Source organism: Desmodus rotundus, chromosome 5 (genome assembly GCF_022682495.2).
Source record: "Desmodus rotundus isolate HL8 chromosome 5, HLdesRot8A.1, whole genome shotgun sequence".
Lineage (NCBI taxonomy): Eukaryota > Metazoa > Chordata > Mammalia > Chiroptera > Phyllostomidae > Desmodus > Desmodus rotundus.
The window spans coordinates 80564002-80586359 of record NC_071391.1 but is presented as its reverse complement, the minus strand read 5'-3'; the positions used below and the strand labels follow the sequence as shown (position 1 = coordinate 80586359).

The 22358-nt window shown below is 38.6% G+C and overlaps 1 protein-coding gene across 5 annotated transcripts in view; it reads right to left on the bottom strand.

Moving 5' to 3' along the window:
- The window catches only part of ZC3H12C (zinc finger CCCH-type containing 12C), a 63135-nt gene extending 43717 nt beyond the window's left edge, over positions 1-19418 (bottom strand). The window contains exons 1-2 of one of the 5 annotated variants that reach the window (XM_053925007.1): positions 19145-19418; positions 13336-13374 (exon numbers count right to left, since the gene is read on the bottom strand). In XM_053925007.1, coding sequence (XP_053780982.1) covers positions 13336-13374; positions 19145-19168 — 63 coding nt within the window. In that variant the 5' untranslated portion in view covers positions 19169-19418. Of the gene's footprint in view, positions 1-3389; positions 3461-13335; positions 13375-15993; positions 15997-18516; positions 18632-18959; positions 19045-19144 lie in introns of those variants that run through there. The other 4 variants (XM_053925009.1, XM_053925010.1, XM_053925008.1 and 1 more) reach the window with 4 other exon arrangements.
- Positions 19419-22358: the final 2940 nt, after the last annotated feature.

Sequence of the window (22358 nt, the reverse complement as noted above, 5' to 3'; positions counted from 1 at the left end):
CACCCAGTATTACAGGAATGATGTACAGTGGGTTCTTATTACTCATGGATTCTGTATTTGCAAATTTGATGACTTGTAAAATTTGTAACCCCAAAATTAAAACTCGTGGTGCTTTGGAGTCATTCTACAGACATGTGCCTGGGCAGAAAGGCAGAAAATGTGAGTTGCCCACGTCACACATTCCAGCTGAGGCTGAATGAAGTGAGGCTCTCCCTTCCCATTTCAGCTCTCATACCATAAACAAGTGTCCTAAAAAGGACTATTTAGTGCTACTTTTTGCATTTTTTTGTGCTATTTGTAGGTGAATTTGCTGTTTAAATGGCCCCCAAGCATCTATTGTTCCTAAGTGCAAGGTTGTGAAGTTCCTTAGGGAGAAAATAGGTGTTAAGTAACTTTTTTACACATGGGTTATAGTGCTCTTAGTTGTGAGTTCAATGTTAATGAATCAACAATATATATTAAATAAGGTGTCTTTAAAAAGCAAGACACCTATAACAAGGTTATGTACTGACCGATGAAAATGTTTTGACCTGAGGTTCACAGGAGCCTAATCCTGTGTTTCCTACAAAGAAACTTTGAATCAGGGAAGTCTTCACTGATAATGTAATATTTGTGCAGATACCTAATGAAGTGAATGGAAATATGTAACAGGGAGGATTAAGTATAAAGCCCCGAGAAGAGAGTGTGTTCATGATCAGCAAGGTGGCTAGTAAGACAGCTAGCAAGTGAGCCAGGGGATGAGTCAGACGATGAGGCCAGAAAAGTACGGACAAGAGAAGCCAGGTGCTGTTGAACTCTGAAGGGCAATGCTTCTCAAACTTTACATAGCAACTGAAGGTACGAGGATCTTGAAGACTCTGATTCAGGAAGTCTGGGGTGTGGTTTTCGATTCTACATTCTAACAAGCTCACAGCTGATGCTATTGCTTTCCGTCCATGGGCTTCGAGCAGAGAGAGTGATGTGATCCTATTTTATACTAATGTTTTATAAGCTTGGCCTACTTCCACACTTCCAATTGTGTTACATAGATCTTCACTTATTTCTGTTCCTGTATCGTATATTAAAAACCGCAGATTTATAATATATAGGGTACCTTGCATGTGCAAGTCTTCTATCATTAGTGCTTCTCATTTTCATATTTTTATCCTGGCTGTTTTTGCATGTACATGCTTTTGGATACTTTAGAACTGCTTTGACAAGTTTTAACCAAAAAGCTGTTGAGAGTTTGATGGAGACTGTGCTGCAGTAGTGTCTGCTTAAAAAGACAATTTACTGAAATTTTCTTTCTTTCAATAGAGTTACCTAAATTTCTTAATGAGGACTTATAAATCTTATTAAACTTGTCTTAAAATATTTTGCTTTTGTTCTTGCTGCAATAAATCAATGGAGGGTTTTTCTTTCCACATTATATTTTCTATCTAGCTATTGATGTTATCTAAAAATAAGTATTTCTATTCTTATTCTTGTACAAACTTTTCTGAATTAGGTATTTCAGTGAACTCTTAATGTTTCTGTTAATGTTTCATTGAGGTTCTTAGGTTTTCCAGACACAATGAAATCACCAGATTGTCTTCCTTACCAATTTTTATATCTCTTGCTCCATACTTTTACCTCATTACATTGTAATATTAATAAACAATGATTATTTTGTGTTGTTCCTGATGGTAATGGGAATGCTCCCAATGTTTTAAGCATTACACTGATTGCTGGTTAGTCTGTACACACACATAGATATACGGCACACACACACACCACACACATCACCTTGGGCAAATTTACCTCTCCATGCCTCAGTTTCCTCAACAGTAAAAAATATTGTTATATGGTTATTTTGAAATGTACTGAGCTAATAAATATAAAATACTGGAACAGTGCTAGGCATATCCTAAGCACTCAACAGGGGTTAGCTACCTGAAATTGTATGTTTATATCCATCTATATGTATATATACCACACTATATATAGCCTTTGACAATCATTTACGGAAATATATTTTCCTTCTTCATGAAAGATTTAGGAAAATAATCTAAAATGTGGATTTCATGCAAGATTATAATTTTTCTTTGACTTAATACTATGAAGTATATTAATAGACTGTCTACTACAGTAACACGATTACATTTTTAAAGGATTTTTACATATGCTGGTATTTCCCTAAAACTTTTTATATCAATAATCATAAGACTGGATTGTCATTTTCTTTAACTTATTTGCTTTGCCACATTTGGGCACCATTATTTTGCTGACATTATGAAAGGGATATGGTATTTCATCCAAACTTTTTCTCAGTGGCAAACCAAATGCCCAGTGTACCAAAGGGAGCTAGACTAGATTGGGCCATGTGTTCGTAGAAAGACATCATTATTCTTTCTGGTTTACTGGTATTCTGAAACGCGTCCCTGAACCCTTGGTGTAAATGTCAGGAAAGAGTTTACTCCAGCATGTGGTTCAAAGACAAGAGGTGAGCAAGAGGGAAAACTTGTAACTTATGGATGTAAGAACCAACACCCTACCATGCACCCCCTCCCACACTAACCAAGTAACCTGGACGAGTTATTGAACTGCTCTGTGTCGTAGTTTCTTCAACTATGAAATGGAGATGATAACACAAACAGTACAGGGTTGTCATGAAGATTAAAAGAGTTAATATACATAAAAACTTAGTACTTGGCATGTAGCAAATATTAAGTGTTAGAAAAGTTTACACTAAAAGTGAAGCTGAGATACAAAAAAATAGAAAACCTCATTTTCATTAGTTTATGTTCTCAACTTAATTCTAAAATTTTTCTCTTTATTATTAAATGGAGAAAATATTATGAAAAAAATAATATTATGCAGGCAAAGACTACAATTGTGTTCTACTAGCTCTTTTTTTCAATCCTCACCCAAAGACATGTTTATTGATTTTAGGGAAAGAGGAAGGGAGGGAGGAAGAAAGGAGAGACAGAGAGGAGGAGGAAGGGAGGAGGGGGAGGAAGGGAGACAGAGAGACAGAGAGAAGGAGAGAGAGGCATTGATGTAAGAGCAGTATCGATAGACTGCCTCCTGTATACGCCCTGACTGGGGATCCAACTCGCAACCTAGGCATGTGCCCTGACCAGGGATGGAATCTACAGCCTTTTCGGTGTACAGGACAAGGCGCCAACCAACTGAACCACCCAGCCAGGGTACCACAATGATTTTGTAGTTGTTAAGTTGAAAATGATACTTTAAAATATTTACTTCTATTACAACATAATAGAGAAATATTTATGATTTCTATGGGTGATAAAGTCATATAAGCTGTTATTAATACTGGCTTTGTTGCTTACATTCACAATTATGAATTTAAAAATTCTCATAACTTCACTTAGAGCATATGAATATAAACATGTAAACTTTTTTCTCACCTAGCATCAACGAATGCCCAAATTCTATCTCCAGACTCTTTGGGGAACCACAGAACCCAGGTTAAAAACTCCTGGTTAAGAAAAAAAATCTTGGTAAGTATGTGCTAAAGAAGAGATGGTAGCATATGTATTCTTCTAATGAGTCTGTCAGGAAAGGAATAAGATATAGAAAGATAGTTTTAGGGTTGGGAGGAAAGCATAAGTTTTTCTTTTTCTTTATTTTTTCCTTTTAGAACTTTAAACCAGGAGAACGGAGTTGATGGGGCAGGAGAGGAAAAGGTATGCACATCTGTGCATGAATGAAGGAACGAATGACAATAATTAAAAGGACAATAGTTTAGACAAAAAAAGAAGGAAAGGAGTGAAGTGCTCCTGTCTACCACCCTCAACAAACTTCCCAGCCTCTATACGACCCAGTGGGCCAGGACTGACTGGGAGTGAAGAGGGAAAGGGGAGCAAAAAGACATGTGGCAGAACTACCAGTCCTCAAGGAGCAGGAGGTTCTTTTTTTGTGGCTCCACTGCCTCCTTTTCTATCCCACCTTCAATCTTCTTCCCCAGCTCTCAGGATACCTAGAGGCTTAATGCTGCCATCTGGCAGTCTAAATACTCCCATCCTAGTTGCTTCTTCCAATCTCTCTCCTACCAAAAAATCAAAACTCCAAATGAAAGATCAGTCAGGGTACTGGAATACTTGTAAGCTTAAAGTAACTATGAAACATCTAAGTATGAATATCCTTGAGGAAGGTGCAACGAATATTATAAGGGCAGCTTGTTAAGCCAAATGACTGTTTAGATAAAGAGATTGTTAAACGTAAGAATCTTAGCTTATTTCAGGCCCCTGATCTCCTTGTGCCTGTGGCTGTCCTCTTGTATGCGTTGAAGTGCGCACATGCATGGACAGAAGCAGGTACACGGAGGACAGAATCAGTGTACTCCATTTCTCACCCTTAGGCGAGGTTCTTAACCTATTGGGAAGCAAAGATTTGGCAATTAAACAAATTAATCAGTCTTCAGAACCAGTATTTCTAAAATAAGGAAAGGGCTGTTTTTTTTATATTATAATTCTGATTATCTTTTAAAGAGATAATACAAAAAGTTGAGTAAGAGGCTATCATACATTAAAAAGAAAATTATTTCAGAATTTTGATCAAATGTACACCCATGTTGAACTGTTCTGCCTATTTTAGGTGTTTATCGTCAGGTAAGTACCCAATTAAAATGCACATAAAAATCACGTACTCATTTGCTATCAAAGTAGGAAATAAACATTTATGATCTACCTGTTATTCTGAGGAATGCTCAGGCCCAAGACTCAGCACCTAAGAGTGCACTTGCCAAACTGGCATTCTGGCTTCTGGCGGGCACTCAGGAGTTCCCAAGTGCTTTCTCCACCTGCCTCGTTTGCACTCAGGTGCTATCACAGCATGGGATGATCTGGAAGTTAAGCTGAGGCTGCCAACCTGGCACATGCTTCCCAGCCACCAAGGCCAGCAGTAAAATTTCCTACTTTAACCAAACCCACAAAATTAATTTTGTGACATTGTTCTTATATGCCAATTTCTGATATTTTTTCAAAACCATACTTTAACCATATACTACCTATACTCCGAATATAGTCTTTTTCTTAATTTGGAAAATCTTTCTAATTTGTGGATCAGAATTTGACTTCAAACATGAGCTGCCTGTGGTTCCTTGCTGATGTTCTTAGTCAAAAGGGAGGTTTTAATGACATTTAGACCAATCTGAGAATCTCTCTTTAATGTAACAGAAAGACCTGAAAGAACGATGAAAAAAGATACCTTAAGAAAAAATAAAAGGGCAATGATTTGAAGAATTCTTTTCTTCAGAAAAAAAGTACTTGGTTAATTTTCTTACAAGAATTTCAAGAATTGCCATCACTCTCCATTTGCAAGAATGTGGAGTTAATTCCTGTAATTCTGCTATTCCTTGGCTATTTTATTCATCCCATCCATAAACAGGTCAGGAAAAAAGAATTAATTTTTTCCCTCAAAGCTTTAGAATCTTGGGGGTGAAAGTGGGAAGGAGTCAGAAGATGCTCTCTGAACTATAATTACATTGGTAGAGAGCATAGGCAGGGCTGTGGCGGAACCACAGACGCTCTGACTCTTCCAACCCCATAGAGATCCTAGGAAACACACAGAAGGGAGCACACCAGGGGAGGAGACGAGAAGATCCAAACGCAGAGAAACCCCATTTAAGGAACTCAAATACTTTTAAAACAAACTGGGAAATCAGCTTATTTCGAAAGTTACACCACTCAGCCCTTACACAAACATGACAAAAAGCCCCAACAATCCGAAGCATTAGATTTACTTCTCTTATCCACAGGCCTTAAATGATGATGATTGCATTAAACTCCAGGGTATACAGTATTTAAACAAAAACAATAAAAATGACCCTTATCTCAAGTACTCAAATAATTCATTATGAGTTGTTTAACTTCAAAGTTGCGATGAAGACAGATCTTTGGGCGAGCCTACCTTTTCAAGTCTTAGGAAAAAATTCAAACCAACAGAATGGAAACACTTTGACCATGAAACAAAAAATGAGAAGTTAGCAGAAGACAGCTAAAAACAAATTAAACCCCCACCCTCAAAACCCACTTCCTGTGAATTAAAACTCTCTTCCAAATAACTTTGTAGTTAAAAAAAAAATAAAGACTAAAATTGTAGCCATTTAGAATTAGATGACAATAAAATTATAGCCTATAGAATGTGGCCAAACTGATACTCAAAGAAAAAATAGTGTAAATATATTTAATAAAAAACAAGAAATAAAGGAATTTAATATTTAAATTGGAAAGGTTAAAATGAGCAAACCAAACAAAATAAAGGTGGGCAAAAGAATAAAAATTAAAAGCACAAACAAATTAGGAAAAAAAAAAAGAACTGGTTAGTAACATGGAGAGCTGGTTCTAAATGATGAATGAATGACTAACCTCCTAAAAGTTTGACCAACAGGTTGGGGAACCCTGCAAATATGTAATATTACAAATGTAATATTCAATGACATAGAAGGCATTCTCTGCATAAATATTTATGCCAATAATTCAAGAATCCATAATTAAAGCTAATTTAAGAAAAGACTGCAAGTATGAATAACCATGGAAGAAATAAAAACTGTTAAAGATATGTACCCTCGAATTCCAGTCAAGATGGCAGCATAGGTAAGTACACACGGCTCACCTCCTCGTACAACCACATCAAAATTACAACTAAACTATAGAACCACCACCACTCAGAACCATCAGAAATCTAGTTGAATGGAAATCTGACAACTACAGAATTAAAGAAACCACATCCATCCAGACTGGTTAGAAGGATGGAGATGTGGAGTGAGCTTGTCCCATACCCATGTGTGGTAGATAAAAATTTGGGAGGGACATCTCGGGAACAAGGCATCCTAGCCCCACACCAGGGTTCTAGTAAGATAAGTCCCAATAACTTCTGGCTGCAAAAACCAGTGGGGATTGAATCAGTGGAAGAAATTCTGGGGTCCCAAGCAGTTCCTCTTAAAGAGCCCCTACATGGACTTACTAAGACTCACTCCCTCTGAGCTCCAGCACTGGGGTAGCAGTTGAAAGGCACCAGTGGGATACGGGGAAAGACTGAAGTGTCTAGCATCAAGGCAAGAGCTGGGGGACAGCTTTTTCCCAGACAGAAAGGCAAGTAGAGGCCATTGTACCTTTTCTGAACCCTCCCCCAACACAGCTACAGAGCCAACAAGGCGGGGGGCATATATGAGACTCCAACAACTTGACTAACACTGCTTGCCCTGCTCCGGAGATCCTGAGATTCCATCCCACCCATCTTATGGATCCACCCAGCTGTTAAAAGTGACTTTTCCATATGAATGGTTGGTCTTGGCTCATGCTTCACAACTTCCTAAATCCTCTCAAACAAGCAAGAGCCAGCCTCAGTGAGTTCCCAGCCCCCGTACCTCTTGTTAAGTGGCCCCAGTACTGGTACTAGCAGCAGCCAGCCTAGATTCACAGCTTGACTTTGCCTGGGACTCTCCAAGCCCAGCACAAGTAGCAGCCATCTCAGATTGCTTTATAGCTCAGGCAGGGTAGCCCCAGGCAAACACTGGTAGGGGCTGACCTTGGCCTGCACCACTCAAGGCACCTCAGGGCCTGGGCACCTACTGGACAGCTACAGATCACACTGGAGCACCACTACTCTGCCCCTGCATAGTGGATCCTTCACTGAGGGCAGAGATGGAGGTGGGTGGTTAAGTGGTCACAGTTAATCCTTGCAGCTGACTAATCTAGGTAAACCCCTTCTATTGATTAGCCAACAGCAGTCAAGGCTCAACGACAAGAGGAGGGTGTATTCAGTCCACACAAAGGGCGCACCTCCAGTACCCAGCTTGGTGATAGGGGAGGCTGTGCCACTGGCCCTACAGGACACCTACTACATTAGGCCATGCTACCAGGACACGGAGTCAAAGCAGCTCTAGCTAAGCACAGAAACAAACACAGGGAGGCTGCCAAAATGAGGAGATAAAAAAACATGGCCCAAATAAAAGAATAGATCAAAACTCCAGAAAAAGAATTAAACAAAAGGAGTTAAGCAATCTATCAGAGGCAGAGTTCAAAACACTGGTTTGAGGATTCTCAAGGAACTTAGTGAGGACCTCAACAGCATGAAAAAGGTCCAGTCAGAAATGAAGGATCCACTAATTGAAATAAAGAACAATTTACAGGGAAGCAACACTAGAGTGGATGAAGCCAAGAATCAAATCAATGATTTGGAACATAAGGAAGCAAAATACAACCAATCAGAACAACAGGGAGAAAAAAGAATCCCCCAAAATGAACATAGTGTAAGCAACCTTTGGGACTACTTCAAGCACTCCAACATTCACATCATAGTGGTCCCTGAAGAGAAAGAGCAAGAAATTGGAAATCTATTTGAAAAAATAATGAAAGAAAACTTCCCTGATTTGGTGAAGGGAATACACATGCAGGTCTAGGAAGCACAGAGAGTCCCAAACAAGATGGATACAAAGAGGCCCACTCCAAGACACATCATAATTAAAATGCCAAAGCTTAAAGATAAAGAATCTTAAAAACAGCAAGAGAAAAGCAGTCAGTTACCTACAGGGGAGTTCCCATAAGACTGTCAGTTAATTTCTCAAAAGAAACTTTGGAAGGGATTGGCAAGAAATATTGAAAGTCATGAAAAGTAGGGACCTACAACCTATATCACCATAGCCCAGCAAAGCTATCATTAGGAATGGAAGGGCACTGAGCTTCCCAGACAAGAAAAAACTGAAGGAGTTCAACATCACCAAACCATTATTACATGAAATGTTAAAGGGACTTATTTAAGAAAAAGAAGATCTAAATTATGAGCAACAAAATGGCAATAAATAACAACAAATAACAATAAATAACAATGGCAATCTCTCAACAATGGAATCTAAACAACAAACTAAGCAAATGAGATGAACAGAGACAGAATCATGTATACGAACTGTGTTGTGATGGTTGCCAGATGGGAGAGGGGCGTGGGAGAATGAATGAATCAGTGAAGGGATTAAGAAGTACAAACGGGTAGTTACAGAATAGCCATGGGGATGTACAGTACAGTATGGGACACGGAGAGGCCAAAGAACTTATATGCATGATCCATAGACATGAACAATGTTGTAGGGATTGCCTGAGAGAGGGGAGTGCAGGGTGGAGGGGAGCAAAGGGGGAAAAACTGGGACAACTGTAATAGCATAATCAATAAAATATAATTTTTAAAATGACATATACCCTCTATTATATTCCTGACAAATGATGCTAGACCTGTAGGTTTCATAGCTATGTTCTAGAAAAACCTAAAAGCATCCAGCAACTCCTATGTTACTTAGATTATTCTAGGGCACTGAAGAAATGGAAAGCATTCAAACTGGTTTATAAGGCTAGCATAATTCTGTTGGCAAAAACACAACAAAGATGGAACAAAAACTAACCAAATGTATGGACAGGCTTACATATACTATATACAAAAGTTCTAAATTTAAGAAAGGTAACTTATGTAGTAAATCAAATTATAATGATACATATTAAGCAGGTAGATTTTATTCTATAATAGATATTTGTAATACTGAGCAACCTTGTTAATTCAATTCATTACATGCATTAACTAAAGACTTGTGTTGGATTGGGTGGGGAAGATGAAGGAGGAACACGAGGAATCAAGAACTGCTAGATTTTTAGTTTGAGCAGCTGAGAAGATTTGGAAAGGAACAAATTGGAAGGATGAAAATTCTGTTTTAGATAATTTTCATTTCAAATACCAATAGCTATCCAAGTAGAACTGTCCACAAGACAGCTGTATAAAAAGAGAGAAGTCAGGGCTGGAGATAGAAATGTGGTAGTCATCAGCATGTAGATGGTATTTAAAAATATAGTCTTGGGTGGATCGAAAACTGTAGGGAAAAAAAGACTCCAGAACCAAAATTTTAGTAACATAAAGATAGACACTACTTAAATTTGTGTATACTCTATTTTCATGTAGTTTATGTTGCTATGCTTAATCATTTTAAAAAACATTCTAACTTAGGACATCCATATAAAAACTGCTCAAAAAAACCCTCATATCAAAAGGTGGTCTTCCTGCTAGCCTCTGAAAATTTCAATTTCAGCAGCACTGTCATTGTGGGGAGTTTTAAATTGTTTGAATCTGTTTTTTGAGGGGGGCAGTAGTTTCCAAAGAGTGTTTTGAAAGATGCCTAAGAGGCTGAGTAAAGATGGCATTGGGACCTTGATTTTAAGACTTCATTTGAATAAAGAGTTTGATTCCAGAGGGCAAAACTATTTCATTTCCTTTTGATAATATTTTATAAATGCTGCAACAGTGGACAATAGTGAAAATAAGAGTAGGTCTCAAAGTTTGTATCACTGAGACAAGAACGTAATCATTAAATGAGCTGAAAACAGTAAATTTTAAGCCTTACTACATTTAAATTTTATGTTTCTATCTTAAAGTTTCTCACATTTAACTTTTATATTTTCAGAAATATATGTATAAAAGCAGGGGACACCTAAAAAAAAAAGATTATTGTTCAGATTTTACCTAATAAAACACTATTGCTTTTGTTACTAGAGTTTTATTTTTCTGATTCTAAATGTACAGGATGACACAGCTTCTTACATAAATCTTGCTGGTGTTTCATTTCCTTTGCAGCTATCAAAATTATTGTCAAATTATCATATGACCTAACATAAAATTTTATATAAAGTTAGCATTTCATTTAAAAAAAAAACAACAACAGCCATCAGCATTTTAAAAAAATACCAGAGAGGAATTCCCATTAAAATAATAAGCCCAAATGCCTACTATTAATACTATTCTTTGATTTCAACAAATGTAGTAAGACAAGAAAAAAATAATTACAATATTTAAAAAAAACTGATGTTATTGGTTCACTATTATATATCCTAAAAATCAAGAGACTTAAGTAGAAAAGTGTTGGAGTAAGACCTTCAATTTAATTAACATTGTATAAAAGAGTTCAGTAAGGGAGCTAGATGGGTATTTAAAAATGAATAACTTTCCATTACATCAGCTACTACCAGGTAAAAATATGGGTATACCAAGTATAAAATATAAGGAGGGAAAATCTCATTCTTGATAAATCTCATTCTAACATCTCTAAAGGTCTTAAGTGTTTCAATGATACATAATCAGTTAATCTCCACAATCACAGTATTACATAATATTACATAATACTACCATGGTAATGGGTACTATTGGCCCAATTTTATACACAAAGAAACTAAAGCCTAGGGAAATTAAGAAATCTGCCCAAGATCACAGTGCCAGTAAGTGTCAGAACAGAACTCACACTCAGTCTTTCTGACTCTACAGAATAGGTTTCTTAGCACTATCATGCTCACTCTTATCTATCAAAATAACGAAGACAGGTCGTGAGGGGAAACGGTGATGAGAGCAGAGAACGGTATTGCTGGTAAAAATATACATTGGTGCAACTTTGCTAGATGGCAATCCGCATGGTCTCATATAGGCATTTGTTAAAAAAATTTATTCATCAGTGTGTACTAAGGTCGATACACATGAACATTACACTGTTGTTTACAACAAAAAACCTTGTCACACTCTAAATACTCAACAATATGAACTTTATTATATTGTACTACTTAACTATGTTGGGAAGTCATTTGGCCAATAATACTGAAAGTATATTTAATGACATGGGGAAACATGATATATTGAGTGAAACTACAGATGAATTTAACTTTTTTAAAGGGTGTGTTTATATTAAGATTTTTTTTTTTAAATGAAAACACTGATACCAATGCTTCAACTTATATCACTAGGTGAGAACTGTAGATGATTTTCATTATCATTTTATACTTTGACTGTATTTGAAAAATGTGATAAAATGCACACATTGAAATATTAAGCTCAAAATTTAATTTTAAAAGATAAAATGTAGTCAAAGTAACAGAAATGCAGTTTAGAAAACACTTCCTCTATTTAAAACTGTTTTCCTATGTATGATATTGCTAATTTTAACACTTTACTCCATGATTTTTATGTTACTTAAGGCACTTTTTTATCTTAGCAAAAAGAGAAATACCTGCTTTATCAAAATAACTTACTGTACATTTAAAGCTTTTTAGAGCTGTACTAACCTTTTTTTTTTAAATCTTCATCCAAGGATACATTTATTGATTCCAAAGAGAGAGAGGGAGACAGAGACAGAGAGAGGGAGTGGGATACTGATACTGATTGACTAATAACATCAATATGAGAAAAACATCAACTGGTTGTCTCCCATAACTGCCCCAACTGGGGACCAAATCCGCAGCCTAGGTATGTGCCCTGACCAGAGAAGGAACCCATGACCTTTTGGTTTATGGGACAACACTTAACCAATTGAGCCACACTGGCCAGGGCTGTATTAATCATTTAAAATTATAGCAAAACTCCAAAAAAAGTACTAATACATAATCAATCAACTAAGTGGGACTGAGAGGGGCAATCAAAGAAAACAATTAGGAGGCAGCTTCAATTATTTGGGAAAACCTGCTCACTGTAATGTACAAAAAAACCTAAGATTTGAAACACACCAAGTCACAGAATAAGGATAAAATTAAGCCCACATAATTTTGAATAGGAAATGAGTACAGATGACTAAGAACAAAGAACAAAAACTAATTTTAGCCTCACCCTAAAAGACATGAGGTAATAGATTTGAAGGCCCTTCAAAAAATCTAAAATATAAACTGACATTAAAAGCAGTAACAGTGAACTTGATTTTATAGAAATTTCATATCTGGTAATCCCAGTTACTCAGAACACAATTAAGGGCCAGTGAATAAGTAGACAGAAAAAATAAAATTTCTGTCCAATCAAATCAATGGAGATTGTTAAATCATTTTATAATAATATTAGGTGCCTTCTATGTGCTAGGAGCATTTACACTTATTATCCTGAATCAGTAAAAACAACTCTCTGAAAGTGATTAGTGTTTGATGGGTGAGAAATCAAAAAGAAACTCGGTCTTGCCTAGAATCACAGCCAGGTCAGAGCTGGAACTCAAGTCCAAATTTAGCTGATTTCAGAGGTCCTACCTGTTCTCTCCATACAGTAGTCTTTCAGTTTTGCAACCTAGACTATCTCAGCATCCCAAAAGCCTTTAATCACCGCCCAAATACTTTTATTCTAGACATAATATTAGCAGTTATTATTCAGTTTCATAGTCCACAGCAGGTATCTGCTGTGTATTAGAGAGAGTGACAATGTCAGTAAGGAACAGCTAACATTAAGGAGAAAACACCAAAAAAATCATTGATATAAATCAATATAAAGCATGGAGTCCTGCTGTCCCCAACATCTTAAAAAAAAAAAGTGTAACAAGTATCGCTATTTAGTTCAGGATAAATCAGAAATCTCAATAACCTTGGTAACGTTAACATCTCCAGGCATGAGCTCCATCACCTGGAAGACAGGCAAAACAACAAGTGTAAACCATATAGAATTGTTATAAAACTAAATCAGATAATGTAACTGCTAAATACTATGCCTGGCATAGAGTTAATACCCAATAAATGGCAGCTATTACTATATTTCATAATAAATGACATTACAAACAACATATATATTATATTAAGGTAGAAAAATATAATGTATTTGTATACATTCTCCCATTTAAAATAGTTGAAATAAATGTTTTGCTCTTGAAAGATTTTAAAAACTTAACTTGGTAGAAAATCCACTTCTATAATATCCTTCCCCTGTTTAGGGGGGTGGTTAAGATTAATTATATTCTTACAAGGCAAATATGTATAGCTCCTCAAGAAATCACATCATGCATTCTAAGTTAATTTAAAAACATTTAGGTACCAAGAATTGTGTTATTTACTCTGCATTATTGTGTTCATCTCTTAACCACGTACTGGCTTTTGTTCATCCTACCCACATCAGCAGATTATTAATATTTAAAGTAGTATATGGCCTTTAACAATAAGAACGCATTCATAAGGTTTTTCTACTGTGTGCAAATGCTCTAGAAGACGGAACCGCAGAGGCCTTGCCCTCAGGCAGCCTAAACACTACTAACACGATAAAAAAAAAAAAATCCTATGCACAATATAAGTCACTGTTATCAACATTTTGTATTATCAGTTAATTCTTATGGTCTAGGTGATATTTTCTAGATGAACAGCAGAGACACAGAAAGCAGAAAATAAGTAAGAAATAAAGAAACAGCTAACTACCACTAAATATGCAAATGTTATAGAAAATATACAGTATTTGAAAAACACAGGGCATAAGCAAATAATTTTGCCTAAAACTGATGGATTAGGAAGTGCTTATATGTTTTACTTTAAAACCCAAATAAAGATTCTATAAAGTATAACTATAGGAATAAAACATTGACAGGAAAATATTTATCAAAATATTGTATTTATGGAAGTTATTTCTGGATAATGAGATTCCAGATACTTTAATTTTCTTTTTAATTTGTTTTTCTTAATCAACTTGTACTACTTTCATAATTAAAATATAAGTAGGAAAAATATTTAAATTAGATATTAATGCTCATCTAACAAACTGTCAAAAAATTTTAAAGTTAATTCTTAGTGCATTCAAACACAGTATGAAATCACCACTCCCACTCTTTGCTGATGGGTATATGTATTATTAGTACAACTCTTCTGTAAAGCTTTTTGGCCATCACAAACCTTAAAGTATATTTATATCTTGGATGATTACTTCTAAGAATCCATGCTGAGAAACATATACAAAAAAAATTTTTTTACTGGGATGTTCAACTTAAGCATTATAATATTAAAATTTGGGCCCCCCCCAAAATCCCAAAAATTTAACTGAATAGGAGAATGATTAAATAAATGGCATATTCTTAAGAAGATAACATTTGAAACATTTTTAATGGCGTAAGAAAATCCCTATCGTGTGTTGCAAGTGGAAGGGAAGGTGGGACACAAAGCTCTATAAAAAGTCTAATTCCAATTGTACAAGAAAAAGATGTATTTTAAGAACCAGACTCCCAAGAAAGATAATTCCATGATATTTAATCCTCACAATAAGAGACATTTACTAACATGTGCTAGGTTCCAGAGACCTTAATATTCGGTTAACACAGGGACTCAGCCTTGGAACTCTCGCTCTGCCAATATTGTGAGACTCATCAAGTTATTTAACCACACTGTGGTTTGGTTTCTTCATCAGAAAAGAAAACAGCCATGAAATACTTCTTCATAGGAGTGTAATAAGTATTAAGTGCATTAATACAGGTGGAACACTCAGAGCAATGCTTGGCATAAGTTATTAAACTACAATGGAGTTAACCAACAGAGATCGAAGCTGAGGCCTGAACTTTTTAACAAGGCTGAGCCAAACAAAAGGTCAGGGATGGGGATACTAGGGAAAAATGTTCAAGACAAGCAGGGAGACCTTGAGATTTTCTATGCATTTCTTATATACACTTAGAGATTTGATTATTATCTTAAAGGTGGAATGCTCTGAATGTTCAGAATGTGCTTATGTGTTTTGCTTTAGGCCAGTTTACGATGCATAAGAATTACTGTCAGTGTTGTGACGCATGAACGTAAATGCTATGCTTTATTGGTGATTATTCCCTATTTTCCTTTTAGGAAAGGAAAATGATCCTGTCAAATAGAAAAATTAAAGAGAGAAAAATCATACTGAATTACCAAGATACTGGATATATTGTGGGATGAAATATTTTTTAAAAAAATGTATCACATTCTCAAGTGTTGATAATTTTGCTGAACTGTTAATAGTGAAACAGCAGCCATGATTATAACATGTTTTTGATGAACTGCAACATTATAGCTTTGTAAAGACATGAGATTTTTATATGCAGTAGGTCCATGAGGCATATTAATCCCTAAAACACATGAAGACTTTTTAGAACATTTGGTATATTTGAGATTCAACAATAGGATTCAATATTTTAGATGTAAATTTGGAATCCTGATTTAATAACTTTTTGTTATTTCCTGACCTTGTTACTTAATTCTCTGAATTAAAGCACACCACTGAATGCTCTGGACACACTAGACTACCCACTCCCTGATTTCCTGCCAGGATCCTTGACTCATAGTACTCATTTGGAAATGACGCCCACCCAACCCTACCTAGAGGCATTTTATTGTGCTCCGCCTTATTGCACTTCACAGATGTTGGAAGACCCTCCACTAGCAAAAAGATCACCAGTCCCTTTATTGCAGTGGTTTGGAACAGAACCCGCAATATCTCCAATGTCTGCCTGTAACTGAATACTACCTTTGAGGCCTGGAATATAACCTTCCCCAGTACCTGACTTTACTTCTTCCCTCCTGTCAATGAGCACATTTGATCCAGCATTACGTTCTATTGGTTCATAATCTCTCTTTTTTTATAGGTCAGGGGCCTTACATAGCACTTAGACTGATACTAAATAATTATTTTCTGAGGGAATAGTGGTTTGCCAGTCTTAAGTGAACAATAACTGAGATTAGTTTACAATCCTAAATTCTAACAACCAAAAGAACAAAACACATTCTACTACACAACTTGTTTCTTTAAAATTGCAATAAAATCAGGATGAAAGTAGGATTCTTCTGGATTTATGTACAAGAACTAAGGGTACAAGATAGTATAAAATGGCATAAAAAGCTTTAAAATGAGAGCAATGCTTTTACATCTGTTACAAAAATTAAAATTAATGTAGAAACCATTGTTGTCTGCTAAAATTAAGAGAAGGTAACCCAGGTGTAGAATGAGAAAAGTATTTAGAAAATACAATTTCAATTAACCACTTGGAGTCCAATGTAGCAATATAATTCATGAAAACATAGCTCCAGAGAAATCATTAATATGAAGGATATTTTATTAGTTTTGTAATTAAAACAAAAATGTAGTAAAAGGAAGTGACTAATAAAAATTCTCATCTGTATACAGACATTCCAAGTTTCTGTTTCTGATCCTTTAATATTTTCCATTATAACAAAATAGTTTCATTAGATTTTCATTACTAAATGCAGGCTAAAAAATACTGGCTTTTTTGGTCATCATTTTGCTTAACAGTTCGTTTTACTTTGCTTATAGTGTTTAAGTACTTTTGTAATGACCAGATGCTACAGGCAGAATTGTAACTTACTTTGAAAAGTAAAACCCATTCTTAAATTAGGTAAAAATACTCAATTAAACACTTTGAATTATAGATATACAGTCAGTTACTAGACTATTGTAATATTTTTAGGATACCTTCAAGTAGACAGATTTAGGTAACTTAAAATAAGAATGCCCAATTGGAAGAAAAGAGGTGAAGAGAGAGACAAGTCTGAAATAGGCATCTTCCTGTGGTTATCACAATAATTTCCCAAATATTTGGTTCCATTATAATTTTTTAATCTTCACCCGAGGATATGTTTACTAACTTTACAGAGAGGAAGAGACAGAGAGAGAAAAAGAAACAAAGACAGGCTGCATTTCCTACCCATCCTGACCAGGAATGGAACACAAAACCTAGGTATGTGCCCTGACCAGGAATGGAACCCACAACCTTTTGGTGAAGAGGAAGCGGCTCCAACCAACTGAACCAACCGTCCAGAGCTGATTCCACTATTTTTGTTCATATTTAAACATTAGATAACACCCATATTAAAAAAATGCTACTAAAATTAATTGTATATGTAAGTGATCAAGTAAATGGAAGTTATATCCATTGAACCCTAAATAGTTTAAAAATATAAACATACCTGCAAAGAGCATGTATGCATGACCCATGGTCATGGACAAATGCTGTGGGGACTGCCTGAGGCTGGGGGGTTGGGTGAGGGGAGCAAAGGGAAAAAAATTGGGACAACTGTAATAGCATACAAAAAAACATAATTTAAATTAAAAAATAAAAATAACTGTATTTGTGACTTGTGATTCTTGGAAAGTCCAAAAAATATGTTTGAGGCATATCCACTGTTTTCTGTTTATAATATGAATTAGAAAAATATGATGAAATAAGAAATGAGTAATTTTCCCAAATTTCTAAATATACGTAGCTATAAGTATTTTTTGCATCTACTGTAAGAGGGTCAAAAAAAAAAAAAAAGATCTGAATCAACAAGGGCCTCAGAGGCCTGGGGATATTCCAGTAGTCTTACAACCAATAGGAAAACTTGCACTAAATCTGAATTAGCATTTCACCTCTTTATCACAAAACACAGAGCACGAACCAGGACTGTTCTTGGTTACCCAAAAGGCAAGAAACCCAGTTAGAGTAATCTGTACTTGGAAGGTAAAGCTGTTTTTTAAGGAACTTAAAAGGGGAGAAGGATGAAGCAGTCTAGGGAAGAAAAACGGGATTCATGTCTTGAAGTTGTATTTGTAATACGACTTTGTACGGAGTTAAAAATGTAATCCAGCCCAGTTAACATGAACACTGGGTGAAAATGGAAATTCAGCTGTAACTGAAGCGTGAGGGGTACCGGAGGGACGGGGTGGGGTGAGTTTTCTTTAGAGCCGGCCTGCAGGCGGTGGCGGTTTGGATGCAGGGATGGATGGGATAATAAAAGCTAATGGCTGGGGCTGGGATGTCGGGTGGTGCCTCAGCACACGAGCGCGCGAGAGTCTGAGCCGCAGGAGCAGGGCTGTGGGTCCGTTTTCCCCTGGGGCGCCCGAGCTCGCCTCCATTTTCGGCGGCGGCCGCTGTGCCCTGGGGCGGGCGGGAGGGGACCAGTGCCCTAGGCCGCGGGGCGGAGGAGACCGGCCTCACCGCTCCCGAGATCCCCGCGGTGCCGCTCCGCGGGCGCGGCGGATGCGCTCAGCTTTCCCCTCCGCCCCACCCGAGCCCCGGGGGTCGCGGGAACTCAATGACTCAACCCCCGGGCGTCCAACCCGCCACGGCCTGGAGATCACCATCACCGGCCCCGGCCCCGGCCCCTCCGCCCAGCGCTGCGGCGCGGCCTCCCGGCCCGTGTCCCTCCCCTCTCCCAGCTCCCTCGGGACCAGCACTCACCGCCCTGGGTCCTCTCCACCCCCTTTCCCGAGGGACAAACCTGCGGGACCGCTACCCGGCGTGGCCGACCACACGAGGAAGCCGTGAGCGGGCGGCGGCGCCCGCAGCGACTGAGGCCACCTCGATCCTCCCCCCGGGCCACGGCCCCGCGCCCCCTCCTCGGGCTTGCACAACTCACTCCCCACACGCGCGCGCACACGGACTCAATCGTGTTGCTCAACCTACTTGCATTCTCTTCTCAGCAGCCATCACTGTCCTGGGAGCCGGGGCAGCCCCGGGGCCCTCCAGCGGCCCGCCGTCTCTCGCCTCAGCCCAGGGCCGCCGCGGCCGCCGCTAGGGCGCGGGGAGAGCTGGAGGCCCCCCCATGCCGCCCGCCCAGCCACACGCCGGGCCCCGGCTCAGGCGCGCCGCCCGCGCCTCTGCCCTGCGGGCGACAGCGAACTCGGCTGTCCCGCCCGCCTGCTCGCTCCGCGACCTCCCGCCCGCAGCCGCTGCCGCAGCCGCTGCCGCTGCCGCTGCCTCTCCGCCGTTTCCGCCTCCCTTTCCCTCTTTTCCTTCTCCTTCGCCTCCTCTGAAGCCGAGGTTGGCAAACCAGCACCTGCTGCTGGAGATCACCGAGAACTGAAACAGGAAACCCCGAGCCGAGGGGAAAACCCGGGAGGCGTGGAGCGCGGTGAGGGGAGCTGCTGGAACCTGTCGGGCTCGACTCAGCCGCTGGGGCTGCCTAAGGTTCCAGCGCCTCCTCTCCTCGCGCCCATTCCCCAACCCGGCCCAGCCCGGGGTCCCCACCTCCCCGCCCCAATTCCCCAGCGCCTGTCCGCTCCGCGATGTCTTCTCCACCCAGCAATAACACGGATCATCCCTGGGCAGTTAAGGAAATCTAGAGTCTGCCTTCTTAAGGCAAGTTTCCCGTGGTTGTTTCTTAATATCAATAAACCGTGACGAGGAAAAAACACAGCCGGCATTATCAAGACCAATAAGGGAACTTAAATGAAGCTGTTGGGATTTCTTCTAGGGGAAGGACTTCTTTCAGCATGGAAACTTGGCCTTGTTGGAAATGGCAACACATCAAAATCGAGGTTAAAGCCAGGACAAATCTAGATCTCTTTCAGGAGGTTGGGAGGAGACGGCCTTTTCCACTAAGGTGGGCTCCTGAGTTGTGTGAAAAGCACTGGCAGCAGAGAGCTTTCACCTCTGTGAATTATACAACACCCAGCACAATCCCGAGATTCAGAAGTGTTCAAGTAATGTTATTCACCGGCTTGTGGACTTGTCACCAGGTGCTTCACTCCTAGCCTTGGGCAGTATGCATCATCAGCTTTTAGAGTGAGAGGGAGGGGGAATTATGTGGATTGTGCCACAGACTAGGTTGCCCGATTTAACTGCATTATCTCATTTAAGGTTCACCACAGCCATGTGAGCTAGGTGTTATAATCCCCTTTAGCAGTCAGAAAATTGAGGTTAGAAAAATTTCCCAACATTACACAGCTTCAGGTGTTTGCATCCTGAGCACGTACTTGTTTCACTGGAACAGAGTTCATGCCTTGGATAGCACATTTTCATCTTCAATAAAATTATTCCTTCCCTCTCTGAATAGTTTTCAATAGAGCATATATGGTTCATGCCTGGATTTGTTGAATATGCTCGGTCTATTTAGTGGTAGTGATACCCATGATGCTTATTGTGGCTCAAACTTGATATTTCCCAGTTTAATGTTCTTCTCTCTGCCTTTAGACTTAGTTGAGCAGCACAGATGTCCTCACCTCTTTGGCCAGCACCTGTTGCTCTTTAGCTGTTGATGATGGGGGTCCCAGCTGAGAGCATTCTAGTGGCTAGTGCTATTGGCATTCTCACCGCTTGGGAGATGGAAGGGGAGCATCTCACTGAGTCTGCTTTCCACTTCAGTAGGCCAGTCTTGGGGTGTAATAAATAGAATAGCTGGCTCATAGACTTCATTTTGAGCATAAGAAAGCCCTCTGGTCCACATTTTTAGTACCATCATTAAGACCGTTAGGAAGTCTGGCAACCTGCTCTCTGCAGCCAGGTCTGTTTTGATTGGCAGGAAGGGAAGCATGCTTTGGGAAAGCATCTCCAGTTTACTGAACCAAACTCTCAAAAGTCTCTTGAGCAGTATTAGAAAGAGGTGGGGAATTAGAAAGAGCCTGGCTGGCTGGCTGGCTGGCTGGCTGGCTGATAACAATAAGTGATGGCATCTTTGGCATGATTTTTGCAAAGCCAGAAATTTCCCCTACTCCCCAATATACGGCCCACGCAGTCTACCTTATTCCCCTCAGTCAACAATTAAATTCCATCAACTAAACACAGTTATAGAGCAAGGCACTGTATGAGGTCCTTTGCAGTAAGAGATGTGTGTAATTATTATATTGCTAAAATTTAGTGAATGCTTTCTATGATCTAAGCACTTGAGTGTGTTCTCTCATACAATGCTCCCAAAACCCCTTTGAGAGAATAACCACCACTATTTCCATTTTAGGATGAGAAAACTGAGACCAAAAACACAATCAGTAAGTAACAGATTGAAATGTAGGCAGTCTGACTTTAAAATCAGGAACCATTACGTGAATAAGATACTTCTCTTAATTACCAGCTACTGTGTAGTTAGGAAGATAAAACCATAGACAAATTAAAAATAAAACTAAGAAGATGAGAGAATTTACAAGTGTTAACTTTGTGTCATGGGTGAGAAATGCAATGAAGACAGAAGTCAGAAGACAGAGGAATCTCTTTAGGTTGGAGTGGTTGGGAAGTCTACACAGATGATTCTGACTTTCAAAAAGGGGAAATTTAAACTGGGTGATGATGATGAATAATATTTTGATAAGCAGAGAGGATAAGGAAGGGCATATCAATGAAACTGCATAAACATAGAGAGAATTCCAGGGAGAAAAGGAAAATAGGGATTTAAAAAAAAGCTGCAGAGCTTTAAATTACACAGAGACTTGAACAAAGAGGGAGAGGGGAAGAAGAGAAGGAGAGAGAATTGGAGCTTATACAGTGTAGACTCTGTGAAGGGTTTTAAACAGAAGATTACATGGAGAACATCCTATTTTAGGAGAAGCAACATTGTGATGGTTATCAGATGGTTTGGAAATGGGAGAGATTGAAGCAGGAATACAAGTTTGATGACCTGTATAGGAGCACTGACATGAAATAATGAAGTAAACAGTGAGAGAGAGAGAAAAGGACAGGTTAGTGAGCCCTTGTAACTTAACAATCACCAAGTTTTTGTTGAATGATTGGATACACTTAATGGAGATGGAATTAAGAAAAGGGAGAAGTCCAAAATGACTTAGTGGGTGTGATTGTGAAGCCTATAGTATTACTGAGTGGAAAAAAGGTCAAATTTAGAGGCAGAGGAACTACTTTTTTGGCAAATGTTTAGAATAATTTGGTTTCAGGCATATATTTGTGGTAATAG